Below are 19498 nucleotides of genomic sequence, written 5' to 3' on the forward strand. Positions count from 1 at the left end.
TCGACTGCAAAGCTACCCTCTCTCTTCTTGTAGTCCTCTTTATGCAAACAAGTGATCTGTCTATTGGCCACAAAGTCTTGTGGACATAAGACAGATCGCGCTGTGTCACAGGTGTAATTATTTCAATGCTAATACCATAAACAGATTGGAACTGGCTGACGAATCCAATGTCGCTTCTGTACCCCCAGAGATGAGACGCACTTAATGAACTGGAGCCATCTCTTCCGTAGCGCCACATCGACCCATCTGTTATTCGTATTATGTGCAGAGACCTTTGAACTAAACGTCGGGAGAGATGTTAAAAAGCTTGCTCGTTTCAATGAACACAGAGATGGTCTTTGTTAAGTAATACAGCGACATATCTAATTTAATTTTTGCCTTCTGATGAACGTGCCACAATCAGATTAGTTAGGGCTGATGAATTATCGGTTTTGGACTTGAATGGAAGTAGTTCATGCAAGGGGGGGGGTGCAAAGAACACTTCCTGAACGGAAGCAAACAAAACACAAGAGAAGCACAAAAGCATAGATGTCAGCGAACGAGAAAATATACGCGAACATTCGCTCTACCCACAAATTGCTCAGTTAAACCTTCGATCAATGGGCAAAGGAAGGAAGTACCCCTGTTGATCTCTTTCTGAAACTGGTTCTGTATTCTTTAACTACATCAACGGAGAAATTGTTTTCTAAGGATAAACATGATTGTGGAAAAAATGCGTCTAATATAGTTTTCAATGTTGCTTCTTCAACAGATAAACCACAGTTTGAACTTTTATTTATGGTATTTTACAAAAGAGGTTATCAAATATTCAAAAGCTTATTCTCTTAAACCGGAAAACAGAATGGTATTTTAAATAAATATGCATCTCAACAAGCTTAAGTTTTTTTTTGCTTTTTTTTTAAATGAGATCTACCGTCACTGGCCAAAATATTAGAGACTTTTGGCAATGTGTATCAACAGATTATTCAAATGTTGTTGAGATTGCTGTGCATCAACCACTGTGGCTGTAATACACTGATTTCTGACTTATAATGGATTTACGGTCAACATAATGTGTCCTGATATTGGGTGAGATTGCATTTGAAGCACTTTGGCAGCTAAATCTGCTTTTTCGTTTCCTGGGATTCCAGTGTGTCCAGGGATTCAACAAAAAATTATGTGCTGGCCACGTGCCCAAATTTTCTGTAACAGAGGATGACTGCTGGAATGTTTACATGGTATAAAATTCGCATCACTTATCCGTTCTCATCCACGTCCGCCGAACAGATGGCTTTCTCCTACTCAGAGACTCGAATACTGAGTCTTCTGTCGGTTTCTCCAACATAGCAACCAGTGCAATCACGACAGGAAATACGGTACACCAATCCACTCTGTTGTGGGGAATACTAGTGTTTTAACCCTCGAGATGAGGAATCGCAACTTTCTCCCTGGAAGTTGTAAACACTTTATCCCATGAACCTTTAGGACCCTAGAAATTTGTTGCGACAAGTTCGGGTAGTACGGGATAAATCACAGGCCTGCAGGTCGCATCTATCCAGGGTACTGGTAGGGTATCCGCACTTTGCCAGATCTGCCTTAACTTTAGTAATCTCAGTATGTCTATCATCCTCAGAACTGGAGTGTGTCCAGTCACGGGTCAGTAGAACTCGCGCCATGCCGAGAAGATGGTTGCGTGCATGTTCTGACCTGTAGTTGGTAAACTTGTCAGCACACATCGGCTTACGAAAGTCTTTAAACGCGAACCCTCGCGTCGGACAAGGGTGTCTAAGAAAGGACGGGCATTGTAAGAAAATAGAACATGAAGGGTGAGGAATTTGACTGTTTTCCTTGAAATTCTAAAGTTATACCAACTTTCAAAGAATCTCATTGTAAAAGAAGTCTTACAAGAAAGACCTTGTGAAAGATCTGTAGGCTGATTTCATTGCTCGATTTCACATGATCACTGGATATCTTGTAATTGTAGTTGTTAGTTTATCGTCTGGATGGTGGAAGGAAGATATCTGTAGATCATTTGTGACTACACGGTATTTTAATTCGTCAGTAAGTGGTAAAATTTTCTTTATTTTCAAGGGCTTCTCGAGAGATTCTCTCTCTCTCTCTCTCTCTCTCTCTCTCTCTCTCTCTCTCTCTCTCTCTCTCTCTCTCTCTCTCTCTCTCTCTCTCCACCGCTTTCTTTGCTGCCTCCTTCGGAGCCTTCCTTGGAATAAAACCAAAATTGGAATGGAAACGCGACAATATTGTCGCACTTCCCTTCCATTTACCTTTCGGTCAAGCAGAGTGCAGATGATCTGATGAGGGTGATTCTAGACTTTTTATTAACAAGGACCTTGACCAGCAAAGCTATCCTTTACAGGAACAACTAGAACTCCAAACTGTTCCTCTCTGCTGCAATTATTTCTGTTGCTTTGTGAACACTTGCACACATTGGAAAAACTTACGACCTTCATAAATGATTAGTTATCTACATCCCTCCACCAGATCTCTGCATTGCTGATGATCATTCAAATGGCAATGGCATAGTCCTCCATCAACGGACTATGTTTTGCGCTTGAGTATAACTGATAGTCAAAAATACAGACTTTTCTATTAGGAAAGTTTATTAAGAACCTTTTTGGAAAGCGAATGGTCACAGCATGCTTCCCACACAAAAAACTGTGAGCGGAGCACGGAAAGGTCAATCGTGTGACTTGTTTGCGAGCAGTGATCAGTTGCGTGTCCTGTAGGAGAACGTAAATGTCCATTGAAATGTCTAAACAGGACAAAGACCAAAAAGAATAATAAGCTGCACTTAGATTTCAAGTCGAAATTTGGAAATCTTTTAACGAGACACAATTAGATTACTTTGTAATAGGACGCTTACTCAGCATCCCCCGTCTTTTTAATTATAATTCTAACTTAAGCTGATTTTATAGACCACTGAAATAAAACTCACAATCCATTCTTTCATATTTCTTTTTAAAAAAAAGCAGTTTGTTCAACCGAAAGCATTGCGTCTATCTTTCCTCCTTTATACATCACCAGCGTTGGACCGGATTTATTTCTTCCTGGGAGCCATGGCTGGTTAGGACACCGAAGTCTCTATTCAGGATCATAGTGTCACGTTCTACAAAGACGTAACTTTGGTGATGATATTACATAATGATGAAGGATTTAGCAGACTCATCGAGAAACATTAATAACTCCACCATTAATCAGTTCACAACACTTCATTGAGTCTATTCGTTCTGAACTCCGCTATCCTCGAGATAATAGATTAGGCGGATAAGTAGAAAACACAGAGACCTTCGAGCAGATACAGGCTACCCATAATGCACTGCTGAATAACCTGATAATCCTCTTTTTCTCGAGCACAATTCCCTGCACGGTCATTCAATGTTGCACTCATCGTAATCACTCGTACTGTGAACCCCATTAATAAAGGATGAACGAAATCCACTTTCAGTGGGCCTCTCCGATGATACCCGTAAATAAATAATACCATGGAAAATATCCCTGTCACACCAGCTAGTCCTCCCTTTAAGTACACGCCATCTTTATTTGCTTTTAATGCACAACGCTAGATTTTTAATTTCGATTTATTTTTCTTAAAGGTGTTATATTTCTGACTTTAAGAATTGGTGTTCAGCAAACAAGCGAAGTGGTCATCTGCGCGCATTCACAATCAGGGTGTTTAAATCAGCTGGACAAAACGAAATAATTAACCATCCATTCTTGCAGTTTATTTGTACAACAATAGCGGATGAATACCTCTAAAAAAGTTCCTTTTTGGAATGAGGTTCTGATTTGGCTGTCGCGAGATTTCTATAGTGAAATCTTCTCTATTCGTCATCTGTGGTATAATTTGCATTTCAATTTTTTTTTCCATTTTTCTCCTCCTCTTTTTTTTTTCTTTCTCTTCGGCAGATCTTATTATACTCACTTCATGAGAAAAATTTTCTATTCCAGAGTCCATCGTACACCAGCTTCAAATCATCCAGAAAATTATATTTGCCAGAGACTGTCATCCTTGGCGTTTTCTCTTTAAAACTCTTTTGATCTCCTCCACATCTAGGCTAAGCTAGTTCCTCTTTATTCCGTCTGGTGGGGCAAACGTCGAGCACACGTACCTGCGCACGGAAAGCGAACTCCCGCTTGTCGCTAGATGAGCTCAGACTCCGCAGTGAACAAGTTCTGCCACCCACTCTTCGTTCCATGCTTGCGGAAGTGTTGTACCGCCGCTTTTAACGGCTGAAGTTTTTGCGTTTCTCAGTGATGTTATTCCCTCAATTTGGAAAACTGATTACCACCCTGCTGTTTGCTTATCAACTAGGTAAGTGCACTTTTGAAGACCTTTAAGGAGTGTCAGAAGGTATAAATGTCTCTTTTTATAAGTTCTGCGCGACTTCTTTAATGTTCGAAATAATCTAGTGATGAGATTACAATTAGGGGTTAAGTTTTGGGCCCCTTATCAATGTTTTCCTTAATGTTCACTACATTTAGATAATCCTAGAAAGAAAAAAAAAAATCGTTTTTATAGAAAGAAAATCAAATGAGAGCAAGTTATCCATACATCAGTGATTGTTGCCATGGTAATTCTCAGAACTTCTTCCCTATCTATGATAGATGTAAAAAAAATTTATAATTTCCATCTTATCTCTGGTCCAATGTTTTATCTGTTGCTATACAACTTAAAGGATGGAATATTTATCCACTGAAACTTTATTCGTAAACTAATTAGAGTTTTATTTTAATTTTAAAGAACAATTAGTCGATTTCTAATTAAGATAAACTTGCAATAGGTTTAACAACCTGTCAAAGGCCCTTTTGGATTGTTTTAAGCTTCAACAGAAAGGCGAAAGGGTTAATCAATACAACTGATTTACTTTCATGGATTTTTCTTTCTTTTCGCCCGCTGTTGCACCCAGCAGTGATCACTCTCTAATCTCCCAAGAACAAAACTCTCTCTGCTTGTAGTGCATTGCTGCTAATAATCCTTTACATCAATGCGATGTCAACAGTATCCTGAACGTGTAGCGCGCTTCTCATCTCTCGATTACAAGTGATGTGGAGGGACCAGTTGGCGCGAAATTGGATGCTTTTCCACTCGACCAGTTGGAACGTTGGCTTAGCAAGAAAGGGGGGTATTTAATTTATAAATTGTAAATTTAAATTTACCTTCTTTATCATTTTTTAAATAAGAATAATGCAAATTATATATCATCCAGAATTCTATTCATTTATAAATTGAAGAAATAACGCTGATATTTTTCAATATTAGGAAAAAATGGCTTTTTTTAAGTCCCTCGGTCTTTATTGGATTCATTTTTGGAATTTCCATGAAACGTGAGACAAATTCCAAACGCTAGACTCGATGATAAAAGTCTGGAGGATATTAAACTATCAGATAGTCGGAGAGGTCATCAGTCACACTGTAATTAGGTGGATCATGCAAGATGACTGATGTCCTCCTTTTTACAGGAATAGTAACAAGATAATCCCGTAAAGAAATTATGGCACATTCTAAGATATATATATCACAGAGATGGGTGTAGTCAATATTGCTTTTTAACTCTGCATATTCGAATAAGATGATCTAAAGAACCAAATCCATTACATTTCATTAAGTTAATTATCTGGAAATTGTATTTCGACAGTGAAGTGTCCATCTGGAAGATCCCTCTCTATCTATCTGCCCATTCTTTCTCCTTAAACTTTTTTCTTTTTCTTTCTGAAAGAGCTTATCTGCTCCACCTCTCCTACACCGGATTTGCTAAGGTCTTTCACTCATTCAACCAAAAACTCCTCATGTAAAAGTTAGGCTATTGAGAAGTACAGGAGTACTTCAGAGAAACATTCATTAGAAAAGTACTCCTGAAGAATGAATATTAACAAAACTAATTTGGCAACCTTTACATTGGTAATTTGATTCTTCATTTCACCGACCAACTACAGGAGTTCTCAATTGAAATAGTTCTTTCAAGGACCTTGGGAACCAGCACTCTGAGGACCACGGTATACTCAGCACCACACAGATTTTAACTACAGTTAAGTTACTTTATTTTCTCTTCGGAATTTATGGTGTCATCATGGAACGCATACTTGATGATAACACCATATCTTGAGCGTGAATCCTCACCAATTCCATGTGGAGAAATACGTCTGAGGAATTTGTATGTCATTCTATATGTCACACTGACGTCTAACCAGCGTAATACTGGGATTTGCTGTTATTATCCTTTACAATGACTTCCTTCTACTGCATCCATTACTAAACTTCGTCGAAGTCGGACCACCATGAGTGAAATCGGAGGGTTGTTACTTGATGAAGCGTCAGTTTTATTACTCTCTAGCGTTTCCATATCTCCTAAAGAGCTTTATCATCTCGTGCGGTAATCTATGAAGAGCCAACATGTGTTCATATTTATTCTCTCTCTCTCGAGCAGGGATGCGTGACGAAGCACTTCGGTTTGCTTACAATGTGAGGGTTAATGTTAAAGCACTTCTCCGAGCTGTAAGAATAGCAAGCAGTGCTCAGAGATGTTTAGACTCTTGAGATGTTCTTGGCAGTGCAACTATCGCAACTGGAGCTCATTTGGAGGCACACGTTTCTACTCCTCGTCTGGATGCTCTAAGATGCTAACGTATACTAGGTATTAAGAGTGGCGTAACCCTTTGCTGATTGTGTATGTGAATGGGTAGAAGCGTGGAAGCAGAAGAGGATTGAGACAGTCGCAAATGCAAAATGCAGAGATAAGCTTGGTGCAAATGACCACTGTGCCAATGAATGCAGAATCTATGGCAGATATTCTGTGGAAATTGTGGTTATTAAAGTGCGAAAGTTATCTGGATATAGGCTTGCTTTATGTAGTTTGTTATCGGGATCATTACTGGTTTCGTTCCTGTCACCCAGTTATTTGCTCTCTCTCTCTCAGTCTCTCATTCACTGTTTATCTTCCTATCTCCAAATCTTCCTTCATTCTTGGTGCTTTATTTCTTCTCCATTTTGGTCTCTGTCTTTCTTTCCTTCCTTCCTTCTCTCATTCTGTTCCGTCTTCCACTCTTCTCACTGTCCTTTGTTCGCTTTTTTCTCTTTTTTCTGTGTTTATGTATCTCATTCCAGCCATCTCTCTTTTATTCTCCTACTTTATCTACCCTCTCTTTTTTCTACGTTTCTCTCTTCGCCTTTTTCTCATTCTGATTATTATTCTCCCTCTCCTTCATCTTCCCTTTTCATTCTTTATTGTTTATCTTTCTTTCTTTCTTTCTTTCTTCTTGTTTTCTTAATTTCTTTCTTTTCCTCTATTTCCTATTCCTAATCTTTTCCTCTTTCTTCTCGCCTCTCATTTCATCACCTTCTGCTCTTTCTCTCTCTCTCTCTCTCTCTCTCTCTCTCTCTCTCTCTCTCTCTCTCTCTCTCTCTCTCTCTCTCTCTCTCTCTCTCTCTCTCCTCCCCATCCTTCTCCCTCTGACATTTCTTTCTTTTTCTTTCAGTTTCAGTCAATTATGACGCTGATTATATTGTACAGCTCTGTGACTTCCTTTCTCTCGGGGGATTTCAACTCTTTTCATGGAGTTGCGGAGCTCCTTCCGGAACTCTGTAAATTATTTTCTTTCTGGATGATAAATAAATCACTTAATCTCCGTGATTCCTGCCGCTTCTCCACTAAAGATGCTCATGATACTGTTCCCACTTCATCAGCCATGTGACGTACTCATTTATTTCTTTGAAGAATGTGCTGATTGGATTTGCTATACTCTTAATGCAACTCATTTGACTGTCACAGATATCGAAATGCCACACAAATGTAACAAGAGAACCCTACTTGGTTCTTCCCTTCACTGCGGTCCTTGGTTTTCCTTGAAGCTTTACTCTGCATCTTTGGAGTGTTTCTTAGCATTACCGGCAATCCATATCTCTAGTAGCTCATCCAAGCATCTTCCCATTATCTTATGAACAATGTGGAATTTTGCATAAGAAAAATGCTTGGCGATTAACATTTATCAAAGAAGCCGGAAGAATCCAGCACTTCTCCACCCTCAAGTCCTCACTCGCTTGTATCTGGCGGTCTCTGCGAGATGGCGCTGCTCGCTCATGTGCTCTGTCTTCGGCGTCCACGGGACACAACTTTGAAGGCAGCGCGAGTCTCTCTCAAGATGCTGAACCTCCTTCCAAGTAATGTGATGTATACATTTTGTCAGTGAATCAGTGTTTCCTGTTTGCTCATTGCCTCACGTGCATGTTTTGGATCCCCCACCTCCCCTGTACAATCATTTAGAGTACTAGAAAAGAAAAGGGAAACTCGTGACACCGATGCAGACCTTTTTGTTGCTGCTGCTTCTGGTAAATGAAATCCAATATCGTTGCTCCCCATCTCACTGGATAGATGGACTATTTGCGACAATAATGGGCGCGTGATGTCAAGAGGATTCTGCACTTTGATCATTAGGAAAGAAAGTTAGACCTCTAGAATTAGCATTCATCCTTTATTGTAAAGCTGCAGGGGACTTTATTTTATTCTCTAAACATAAAATATAAAATAAAATATTATCAGCGAATTATGTTAGCAAAATATGCCTTTTCCACCACCCACACACTTTTGTTGATGGAGTAGGTTCCAAAACATGACTAATCTAAAACTAAAACTAAACCTAAAATTCAACAACCTAAACTTAAAATTCGAAATGTAAACTTACTAATGTTTAAAACTTAAAACTAAACCTAAAATTAAAGAGCTAAAATTAAACCTAAATTCAGAACTTAAACCTGTAACTAAAACTAAATTCAGAACTTAAACCTGAAATTAATCATAAAAACCTATTGAAGAGCTAAAATTAAACTTAAACTTCGAGAACTAAAACTAAACCTATAGTTTAAGAACTAAAATTAAACCTAAAATTCGAAATGCAAACATCTATCATTCAAAACCTAAAAGTCAAGAGCTAAAACTAAACTTAAATTCAGAACTTAAACCTGTAACTAAACCTAAAATCCGAAATTTAACCTTACCTAACATTCGAAACCTAAAACTAAACCTACATTTTAATTGCTAAAACTAAACCTAAATTCAGAGCTAAAAGTAAACCTAAAATTGAGAAATTAAAACTAAAACTAAACCGAAAATTCAGAACCCAGACCCAAAACTAAACCTGAAATTAAAAACTTAAACCTAACATTAAACATAAACTTTAACCTAATGAGAATAATAACGGTATATCCCTGTTTATGGATTAATAAACTTGTCTCAGCCCAGGAGAGTCAAAAACTTCCTCCATATCACGTTTCATTTTATAACTAATCAAAAGAAATCACTTTAAATGTTTATGAAATTTCTCGGAATTAAAATTTTTAAAAATAGATGTTCAGAAATTTGACCTGAAATTTGACCAGGTAAATTAAAGAAATGGCATTTTACCTTCTGTTCTTATTTGGTTCAAGATATTTATGCGAGCGAATATTTTCTTAAATAAAAGTGGCATTCGATACAACAGGAAATAGACAGACAACAGAACACTGAGACTAACGTATCCAACCAACGTATCGATTGCAGCCAATCAGAGTGAATCAGATCCAGAGAAGCCATTAAGATGAGTGCAATGTTCAGAGCTGTTTTCCTTTTGAAAACAAAAGTGCAATTTTGAAGAAACCATAATATTTGACTCACAATTGGAAACGGCTGTCGTATTAGAGAATGTATCGCAGTGATCCAAAGAGTGGACAATGAAAATCAATCTATCAGAATTCTAAAGAGAACGAAACCCAAACAAATCGTAAAAGACCGTCACAAATGGTTTATTTTTGCAAGTTAAAAACCTTAAAAAGAACATCAGAGGTTGATACAGCGGTAATTGGGATTTCGAGAAAACTGAGATTGTGTAAGGCCCGCGATGTATCGGGCATGGCTGAGAGTTAACAGAGAAACAAAAAATCGTTAGCAATCATAACTCAGAATTTCCTTCTTATGAATCGGTGAGGAAGTACGTTTTGCAATTATGAAAAAAGTTTTGTAAAACGTGGAAACACATTTATCATTCGTTTCTTTAATTAAGAGAGCTTAGAGACAGGATGGGCCCCGTATTTGGAATTTATGTTCTCCTCATTTAGAAAGAAATAGATCTTGAACCAAGGATTTCATTATCTATCCACGCAGTGTGATAAATCTCCAAATATCTACTTTCCCGACACTGTCTGCATCGATACATGGGTGAACTCCTTTACCTCTCCACCAACGGCACATCTTGCGAAGTGCCATTAGCGAAGGATGCGCTCATTCATAAATTCCCACCTTTCTAATTCGTATTTCTTCACACCTTCTTCGAATTTACCTTTGCCACACATAAAAGCATCGACTTACATAACTTTCCTAACTTTTACGCATGCGAAACTTTCAATTTTTCTTAATTGCATTTTCCTTATACCCGGACAATCATTAATGCACTTAATTAAGTAGCCGCGTAATTCGATTTGTTATTCGAACTAATAATTACATTTGCACTAATTCTGGAAGTGGTATTTTGGTACTCCAACTTCGGATACATCAAAGTCTTCTCTAACTAGAAATACAATCAGTCGGGAAAAAAGCAAAAAAAAAAAAGAAACCCAAAAGAGTTAACTATTCTTATTGGAAAGCTAGAGGGGAAGGCAAGAGGGGTTGGAGCCTCACTTCGGCTTCCGTCCTTTATTAAAATCATCGGTGCGGTGAACCGTACATTGTATTTAATCTTCGTAAATCCCAGAGGACACGCGGGATGATTTTTTCCCCCTCCAACGTGGATCTCTGATAATACTTCAGGAAACCGAGGTAGTGCCAACGAATGAACTGATATCGTCTATGTTTAAGCACAGGAAATAAAAAAGGGGACCGAAAGAATAATTAGTAATGGTCTTTCTTTTGTACAGCGGGATTACGCATAGCAAATTTCTTTTTGCGATTAATTTGGACCACTAATTATACTCGCTGTACGGGCAAAGCTTCATCGAATCGAAGAAAAAAGAGATTTTTCGAACAGGGCCCCCCCAGTTCAAATTATCTCTTCTCATTTTCCTGTAATGAACGAGACAACAGGTCACTATAGAGTTCTGCATACCTCTGCAAGCGAAGCGTAAAGCTGTAAAAGTTTGCTTTTAGAAAAATGCAAATAAGATTTATGCCAGCGTGGATCGCAAGCGTTGTCCAATTGCATTATGTTGTCGTAAATATTTATCATAATTACGGAAACTTAATTGTAGGAACAATTATCCCTCGTTTAATAAGTTTACTGGTTGCTCGACATTTTTCACTTCCAAGGTCCTCCCTTTTCGCATATTTAAACTCTTACGGGTGAAGTTAGCAAATATGCACGCCGGTTGCAATTTTAAGTAATGGAAAATTCCAAAAATCTCGATCTCCACTGAATTAGAGATGTTTAAATTTGCAGTTGGAGTATAATTAGAATTAATTATCCACTGCTGACAATAATGACATTCTACACAAGTCCCTCTTCTACAAAATAATTAAAATCCAGCCATTCAAATAATATTTTTTTCAAATAAATAAGAAATTTGGTTGCTTTAGTTGCCGTGGTAGAATCCCAATGCATAGTTCAGGTTTCCAAGGCGATAATAAACCTACAATTTCATTAAACAATGAAAACAAAAGAGGGCGCTCTCGTGACGTCATCTGTAGTATTACAGTTCGATGTTTGTTCACTAGAGGGCAGTGCACATTGTTTTAGAGGCACGGATAACCAATCACGTATTAGTTTCTCTCGTGGTTTTTTTTTGGCAATGATTTTATACGACTTTAGATGCGTTCGCTGGAAAGACAATTAATTAAATTCGCATATTTTGGGGATCTTATTTAAGCCTTTTCCAAACCACATTTACTGCTAGCGTCTTAGGCGAAACTTCAAACCTCAAGACGTTCGGTTTTTCTCTTTTCTTCGAGGAGAAACGAAATTCTTCGGAGTAATCAAGAAGGAATAATTAAAATTTACGTTAAAAAAAAAGCAATCCTCGTTCTAACCAGGTATGTCGAGTAATAAGAAGTACAGCGTAAAAGATAACACCTTCCAAATTGTTTTTACCGGAGCGGTCAAAAAAGTCATTAAGTTCCCAATCTCTGTGAAATTAAGTACAATCACTCTCGTAAGACAGACTTAATTCTGTGCAGCCAAGAAGACAAACTGTTATTAAATTCTCAGGAAACAATCAGTTCTGTTAATTAAGTTTGTAAGTGGATTGGAAGTTGAGGAGGAAACGTTAAATGCGTGTATTCTGGGGGCAAAGTTGTGCACTTAGACGACGCTGGCGTCCTCGAGAACAAATTCTGGTGACGAACATTAACTGCACCACGTGACCACAAAATTTCTTTATCCGGTACTAGGCTTTCTTTGGTAGAGGCAATAAAGGTTGTCTAATTTCGAAAACAGAAATAAACACACCTCATAAAGATATACCAGAAGGGGGTTAAAAGTAAGGTAACCCGTTGTACTCCTGCGGGCTCGACCTGAAAAATAAACACAGAAAATTACTTATATACAAAAGGTTGAAATAATATACAAAATTTGAAAGTCATATACATACTTTAAAGTCATATAAAATTATTTTTAGAAAGCCATTGATCAGGTCAAAGTGTGCTTCACAGATTTATCAGCTGGCTACAATTCCCAATGGTTTTCATTCTGTAAAGCTTATCTTCGAAGAATTTATCCAGATCTATGCCTAGTTTGTCGAAGATATCAAGGCTGTTGGCGCGAAATGTATCCCTCAGAGAGTTAACAGTTAGCCGAAGCTGGAGGCAAGAGTCAAGATGATCTCAATTCGCCTTCTTTGGTCTGGGGATTAAAGCTGGTACAATTTGGACATCTATTCGCCCCGTTATGAGCCGTGCTAAAGTAAGGATATTTCTTGTAGTCATCAGATGTCTCCAGGGAGGAGTATCCAGATTTACTTGGATGAGAGATCCGGAAATATGGGTTTGGCGGATGCCTGGAGAAAACGACCTGGCGGTCTATATCAACCGACAACGAAGTTGGGCGGAGGCGACATTATTGTCTGAGACTGTTTTTCATGATTTTGGCCAGGGACTATTGGGCATTTTTGACAAAACCATCAACGCTGAGGTCTATTCAGATATCCTGAAGAATAACGCGTTGCCTAAATTGCGAAAGCATGTCTCGGAAGACCCATGCCTGTATCAGCAGGACAACCCTCCATGTCCTACTGCTCGCATTGTGAACGATTGTTTGAGGACATGAGCATTGAAAAGTCGGATTGGCCAGTCCAGAGCTCTGACCACAATCTTATAGAGAACATCTGAGAATAAATGAAATGGTCGGGTGCGTTTGAGGAGAGACTTCCCAAAGAGAGAGAGAGAGAGAGAGAGAGAGAGAGAGAGAGAGAGAGAGAGAGAGAGAGAGAGAGAAAGCTGAATGGTCGCCTCTTTGAAGTCCGAATTGCGTAAAATATCGGAGGACATTTACAAAAAACTGATGGAGAGTGTTCGGTGGAAACTAGAGGCTTTCATTGAAGCTAACGGTTTCAACACCATTAGTTTACCTGTAAATAAAGATTATTTGTAGATATGCAGGTGCCCAGATATTAATGGTTGTACAGTAGAGAAACAAATGGGTCATGCCAGGAATGGTTATTTGAGAACTACATTGCCTAAACTGCCTACACCTGTGTTTGAACAGCATCACTTGAGGGATAACACAAACATTTCCATTTGTTCTAAATATCTCTGAGTCCACCACCTCGAATATTAAAAGGATTCACAGTTCTACGGACAAGTAATTAATACAAATGCCACATTCACTTCATCGCTGACAGAAAGGGCTGTTTAAGGTCAGCAGATAAAATATTTCAGCAGTTAACGGCCTCTGCAGGAAGCTCAAAGGCTTTTCCTGCAAGCGTATCCCGACATTTTAGCAAATGTTAATACCGAGGGTGGCACGGGTACTCTGCTCTGCAGAATTAAGATCTTAGAATGAGATACTGTTCACAAACGCAAATGAGATATCAGAGAGCGTTTCTGAATGACGCAAAAAGGAGTTACAAAAGTCGAGAGGTCACATTCTGAAAAATTTAATTTTCAATAGAAAGCCCTTCGAAACACGAGGCTAAACTTTCACGGTTTGTTTAAAAAGAATCCAACGTTTCAGATGACTTTCTACCGTTCCACTACAGCTTAAATACAATTATTCATAAGATGCTGGACCTTGATGGCTGCAATTAAGAAAATGGATTTGAAACTGAATGTTCTGTTGACGTCAAAGACCTCTGTGTACAAACACAGAATTTATTTTTCGGCGTATTTCTTTCTAGAATGGTCACACTATGAATAAATGATGCGCTCTGATGTCCGAAGAGATCTCAGCTTGTGTTCTGTTTTGTCCAAGAAAAATGTTTCTGGTAGATTTGTTTCTTGAAGCTGCAAAAGAAAAATTGAAACATAAATATTCGATGTGTTTCTTAGAATAAATGAGGCGCAGGTAACACATACAGGAGTCCGTAATTGGTCTTGGGGGAATACAGTGGAAAACAGGTTATATTTTTTTGCGGTATTTTTGTCCTGGAGAAAGTTCACTTACTTTTAAGATAACTTATCTCAAGAGAGTCATGCGCTGTCACAAACTTTCTCATTCTATTCCCACGTGACACCGAAGGACTTGGAAAGTTTCTTACCTACGAATTCGCCATGCGCTTAATTTAGGTTGTCAGCGCGTGCAACTTTAAAAGCATATTCGACCAGCGGGACCGCTCAGTTGCGCGTCTAATTTCAGACAGGCAGGAAATCCAAAGTGACTTCCCTCTATGAGGATGTTTGCTTCAGTTCGACTTTCTATTTCATTTTAGATGTGTCTCCAGCTATTGGATTCGTGTACGATGATCCCATAGTTTAAAACCAGAGTATATGGAAGAAAAAACCATGCTACTCTTGCCCGAGATCGACTAACTCTACTCATGAACGGTTCCAGAAAACTTTTCTTGATGAGTATTTGAGATTGGTCATTGTGGCCACAGATTCTGACTTTCTTTGACGTGCCCCTGCCACTTGAAACTGAAGTTTTATTCAAACACTTGTCTGCGTAAACTTCTGACATTTTTCCCACTCTGTGCAGCACTCATTCCACATGGAACTCAACAGCGAATGAGAAAACATGACTTCATTAAGCAGCTCACAAAAAGATTCATACTGACTGCACGAAATTTAAGGTCACTTTGCAACTACTAGACAACATGTCAGAAACTTTCAACTTTGTGTTAGCATATTCTTGGACATACACTATCCTACCATCTATCGGTAGTTCGCCGAAACTTGAGTAGTTGTACAGTGGCGCTACCATTTCGCAAATTAAATTATCAGCCTGTGTACTCGAGGGTTTGTCTAAGCTCGTGGATCATTGAATAAATACATAGATATTTTTAAAGTATATTTCCATATTTTATGGATTAAACCGTTTTGAAACTAAAACGAAAATTCACCGTTTGCTTTTATTCGCTCATGGAATTTTATTATACCTCAGGACTTATACATTATGCTGTCTTAACTATATTTTTGCATGCACGCGGAACACCACCCATCGAACTTCATAAACAAATATGCTAGATTTATGGAGAGTGTTGTCCAAGGGTAATGATCTTAGAGTACCTCTCTCTCGGAAGGAAGAAGAGCATGTATTATTTATTTAGTTGGTGACCTTCAGGAAATTGTATTTCGCAGTGACCTGGAGATTGGTTATGCACCTTCGCTGCTAATATAATGAATATAATATTCCTTCAACTACTGTCCACATTGGAGGAAAATTTATGGTTTTGTTTCCTTCCCTTAAACTAGGATTTTCGCTATAATATATTTTATATATGTAAGTGTTGAGCCCACAGTTATAATAAATATTGTAAACTCAGGTAATACTACCTGAAATAGCTTTGAAAAATACTCCTCTGATTGTTTATTCTTTTTTTCATCTGATTTTTTCTCGACCTCATCGAAATATATAAATACAGGATAATTAAGGCTGCAGTGAGAGAGGCTTCAGAAGTCTGGGCTTCTGCTGCCCCTGCTGTTCAAGTTTATTTTGAAAATGAGCATCGGTTCCTGAAATAGTTGGTGTTCAAGATCAACCTACACATTCCATCCCAAACCTCTCTTCCACTTGTTTCTATCTCCTGCCTTACTACACCTTATAGTTTGCTTTCTTTTATATTTCCAAATATATTATACAGACTGGTGGCCCCTTCCGTCGTCATGGACCCTTATGCTTTCCTAATCCTTGACCTTTGTAGCTAGGCCTCTGCAGGAGCAAGCAATATTTGAATACCATAGTTGGTTATCTGAATTTTTTTTTCCTACTAGGACCATTCCTTCATGATTGCAGTATGGATCTTCGAAAGGATTCTTCAAACAGGACAATCGGCCATGTCACCCAAATAGAAAACGGAGTCTGTGGCACGCTTTAACGGCTTTCCCTTAATTCTCCATCAATGATGCACAAAAGACCAGAATTCTGCAGAACTGAACTCTCAGCCCAATTGTTCATCTGTGGGATGGTTGCTAATCTTTACTTCGAAATGATGAGGAATTCTAAGTTATTCAATTCAATGGACTCAACCTAGATTTGCATCCTTGTGCGCCGCTTTCAACATTCTCCCTCTGAATCCGTACCAAGGCGAATTGAGGCTGTTCTCAGGGCTAAAGTTGAGTCTAAATGTTCCTAAGAAAACATTTGTCCACTTTATTAGATACATCTACCTCGCAGAATCGTAGAATTGTACTTGACATAGTGAAAGTAGGTCTTGTAAATCGATTTTCATGCCCGAAATCATGTTCTTCAGTTAGCTTTTCAATAATTATATTGAAGAGGCTGAACGTTTTACCATTATATTTTCCTGTTATAAATTCAAGGCTGGTAGCATTTAATATCTTCCAGTCTATAACACGAAGATATTAAATGTTTCAATGTACAGAGTGTTATTGTTTCTTTGGAGATAGCATTATCATTGCAATAGCATAATCATGCAAGGATGAAAACGTATTTTGCATCTGCCGAAAATGGAAAAAACTTATGTTATTCTCACTGTCAAAAACTCCCTCTCCAATTCATCTTTGAATTTTGCCAAGCTCTTCGTCTCGGCCATTTTTGTCTGGCAACTTATTCCATCATCATCATCATCATCATCATCATCATCATCAGCCATTTTCAATCCACTGCAGGATGAAGGCCTCTCCAGCAACTTTCCAGTTCCTTCTGTTTTGAGCACTGGCCATCCATTTACTACTCAAAAACTCATGAATTTCATCTATCCATCTCCGCCTTTGTCTTCCAGGTTTTCTTCTAGCTCCTCTTGGGTACCATTCTGTTATTTTCTTAGTCCATCTGTCATCATGTCTTCGAGCTATGTGTCCTGCCCAAGACCATTTTAGTTCTTTAGTTTTGATAAGAATGTCCTTTAGTTTTGATAAGAATGTCCTTTACTTGAGTTTGCTGCCTAATCCATGTGTTTCTCTTCTTATCTAACAGTCTGATTCCCAATATAATTCGTTCCATTCTTCGCTGTGTAGTTCTTAGCTTCTCTTCCATTCTTTTGGTGAGTGCCCAAGTTTCACTTCCATAAGTCATGGTGGGGAGTATACATTGATTCATTATTTTACGTTTCAGACAAACTGGGACATTGCTCTTCAGTATGTGACTATATTTCCTGAATGCTATCCATCCAAAATTTATTCTTCTCTTGACTTCCAGCCATTTATCATTATTACAGCTAATAACTTGTCCCAGATAAGTATATGACTCCACCTTTTCAATTACTGCTTCTTCAATCATTATTTCCCTTTCCGTGGCATACTTGTTCATCATTACTTTTGTTTTAGCCATATTCATCTTTAGTCCAAAATCCTTACTAACTGTGCATAACTGATTAAAATTTTCCTCTAATTCTTTGGGATCGTGGCTTATGACCACAATGTCATCTGCAAATCGTAAATGGTTTAGTTACTCTCCGTTCACATTGACTCCTTTCTGCGACCAGTCTAATCTTCTGAAAGCTTCCTCAAGGGCAGCAGTAAACAGCTTCGGAGATATTGTGTCTCCTTGTCGAACTCCTTTCTCGATTTTAAATTTGCTACTGTCTTTGTCTAGTCTAATAAAGGATGTAGCATTCTCATATATTTTCTTCAAAATCATAATATATGGAGTATCTATGCCTTGTCTTTCCAGTGCCCGAAACATTGCCTTATGCTGTATGGAGTCAAATGCCTTTTCATAATCCACAAATGCCAGGCATAATGGTGTTTTATATTCATTTGCTTTCTCCATTAGCTGTGATATTACGTGAAGGTGATCCATAGTTGAGAATCCCGTCCTAAAGCCAGCTTGCTCTTTCGGTTGATTCTCATCAGGTATTCTTTCTAATCTGTTAGTAATGACCCTTGTGAACAACTTGTAGATATGGGATAACAAGCTAATTGGTCTATAATTGCCAACTTGTTCGAATGTTTCCAATTCCCGAAGATAAAATTCATAAGGTCTAGTCTACTGTTCCTGTTTAAGATTTTACAGCTATACCTTCTGCTTCTTGTGCGCTCCATGACAGAGTCTATCGTGGTTTCACCATCTTTCACTCGTTTGGAGAGGTTTGGATTTCAATTCAGTCAACGACTGGGGGACTAATGAAAGGATAATATTCTTATGGAGATGCTCCTTATTTGTGTTTTTAACCATGGACCCCATAATGTTATCGATCACAGAAGTCACACTCACTGGTCTATAAATGGCTATCACTTATTTAGTTCCTGCCTTGTGGATTGGGGAGATACTGGCACTTCTCCATGATCCGATTAACTTAATAATTATCGAATGTACTCACTGCTGCCTTCTTAAGTATAACTGGATGTGCACCCTTCGTCCCTAGGCTAACGTTCTCACCCTTAGTAGCTTTTCAGATGAGGGTTTATCTAATATCGTTGGCACTTATTCTGCAACGTTCGACTGAATTCCACTGTTACTCTTTGACACTATCGTGGTTTCAATAGTAAAGATAGCTGCAAAATATCGTTTCAACTAGGCTGCCATTTAGGTTGAACTGTTGTTGTCATTGTGGGGTTTTAGGAGCATCAGCGACTAAAGCCATATTTCTCCGTGTGTGCTGTATGTGAAATACGTGTGTGTTCTGTGGTCGATTTTCTGTTTGCTGGATGAAAAACGCGAATTTCCGGGAGTAAAAACCATGCTACCCTCGCCTGAGACTGACTATCTGAAACAAGTTGTAAAAAGTTCCATAAAAATTCCTCGCATCATCGCCGGGACTCGAACTCTGGTCTTTTCTGGCCAGTGTGGGGAGAACAATGATTGTAAAAAAATTGCTACCATGAGGGTTGGTTGTATTGAGGATTATACCACCATTTTAATTTTGCAAGAGTGCTATCTAGTTTACTTTATATATCTTAACGTTGCTATATAAATAAAAACTCCTTTTTCCCATGTTCAGCTTTCTTCACAAAACTTTTCATACTCAGCTCTTATAAGTCCTACACCATCA

The 19498-nt window shown here is 38.4% G+C and overlaps 1 protein-coding gene across 1 annotated transcript in view; it reads left to right on the top strand.

Moving 5' to 3' along the window:
• Positions 1 to 4160: 4160 nt before the first annotated feature.
• The window catches only part of LOC150077755 (cell adhesion molecule Dscam1-like), a 173812-nt gene continuing 158474 nt past the window's right edge, over positions 4161 to 19498 (top strand). The window contains exon 1 of the mRNA XM_090384234.1: positions 4161 to 4309. Coding sequence (XP_090240360.1) covers positions 4252 to 4309 — 58 coding nt within the window. The 5' untranslated portion in view covers positions 4161 to 4251. The remainder of the gene's footprint in view (positions 4310 to 19498) is intronic.

This window comes from Mastigoproctus giganteus, chromosome 11 (genome assembly GCF_048544385.1).
Source record: "Mastigoproctus giganteus isolate SK-2022 chromosome 11, ASM4854438v1, whole genome shotgun sequence".
NCBI lineage: Eukaryota > Metazoa > Arthropoda > Arachnida > Uropygi > Thelyphonidae > Mastigoproctus > Mastigoproctus giganteus.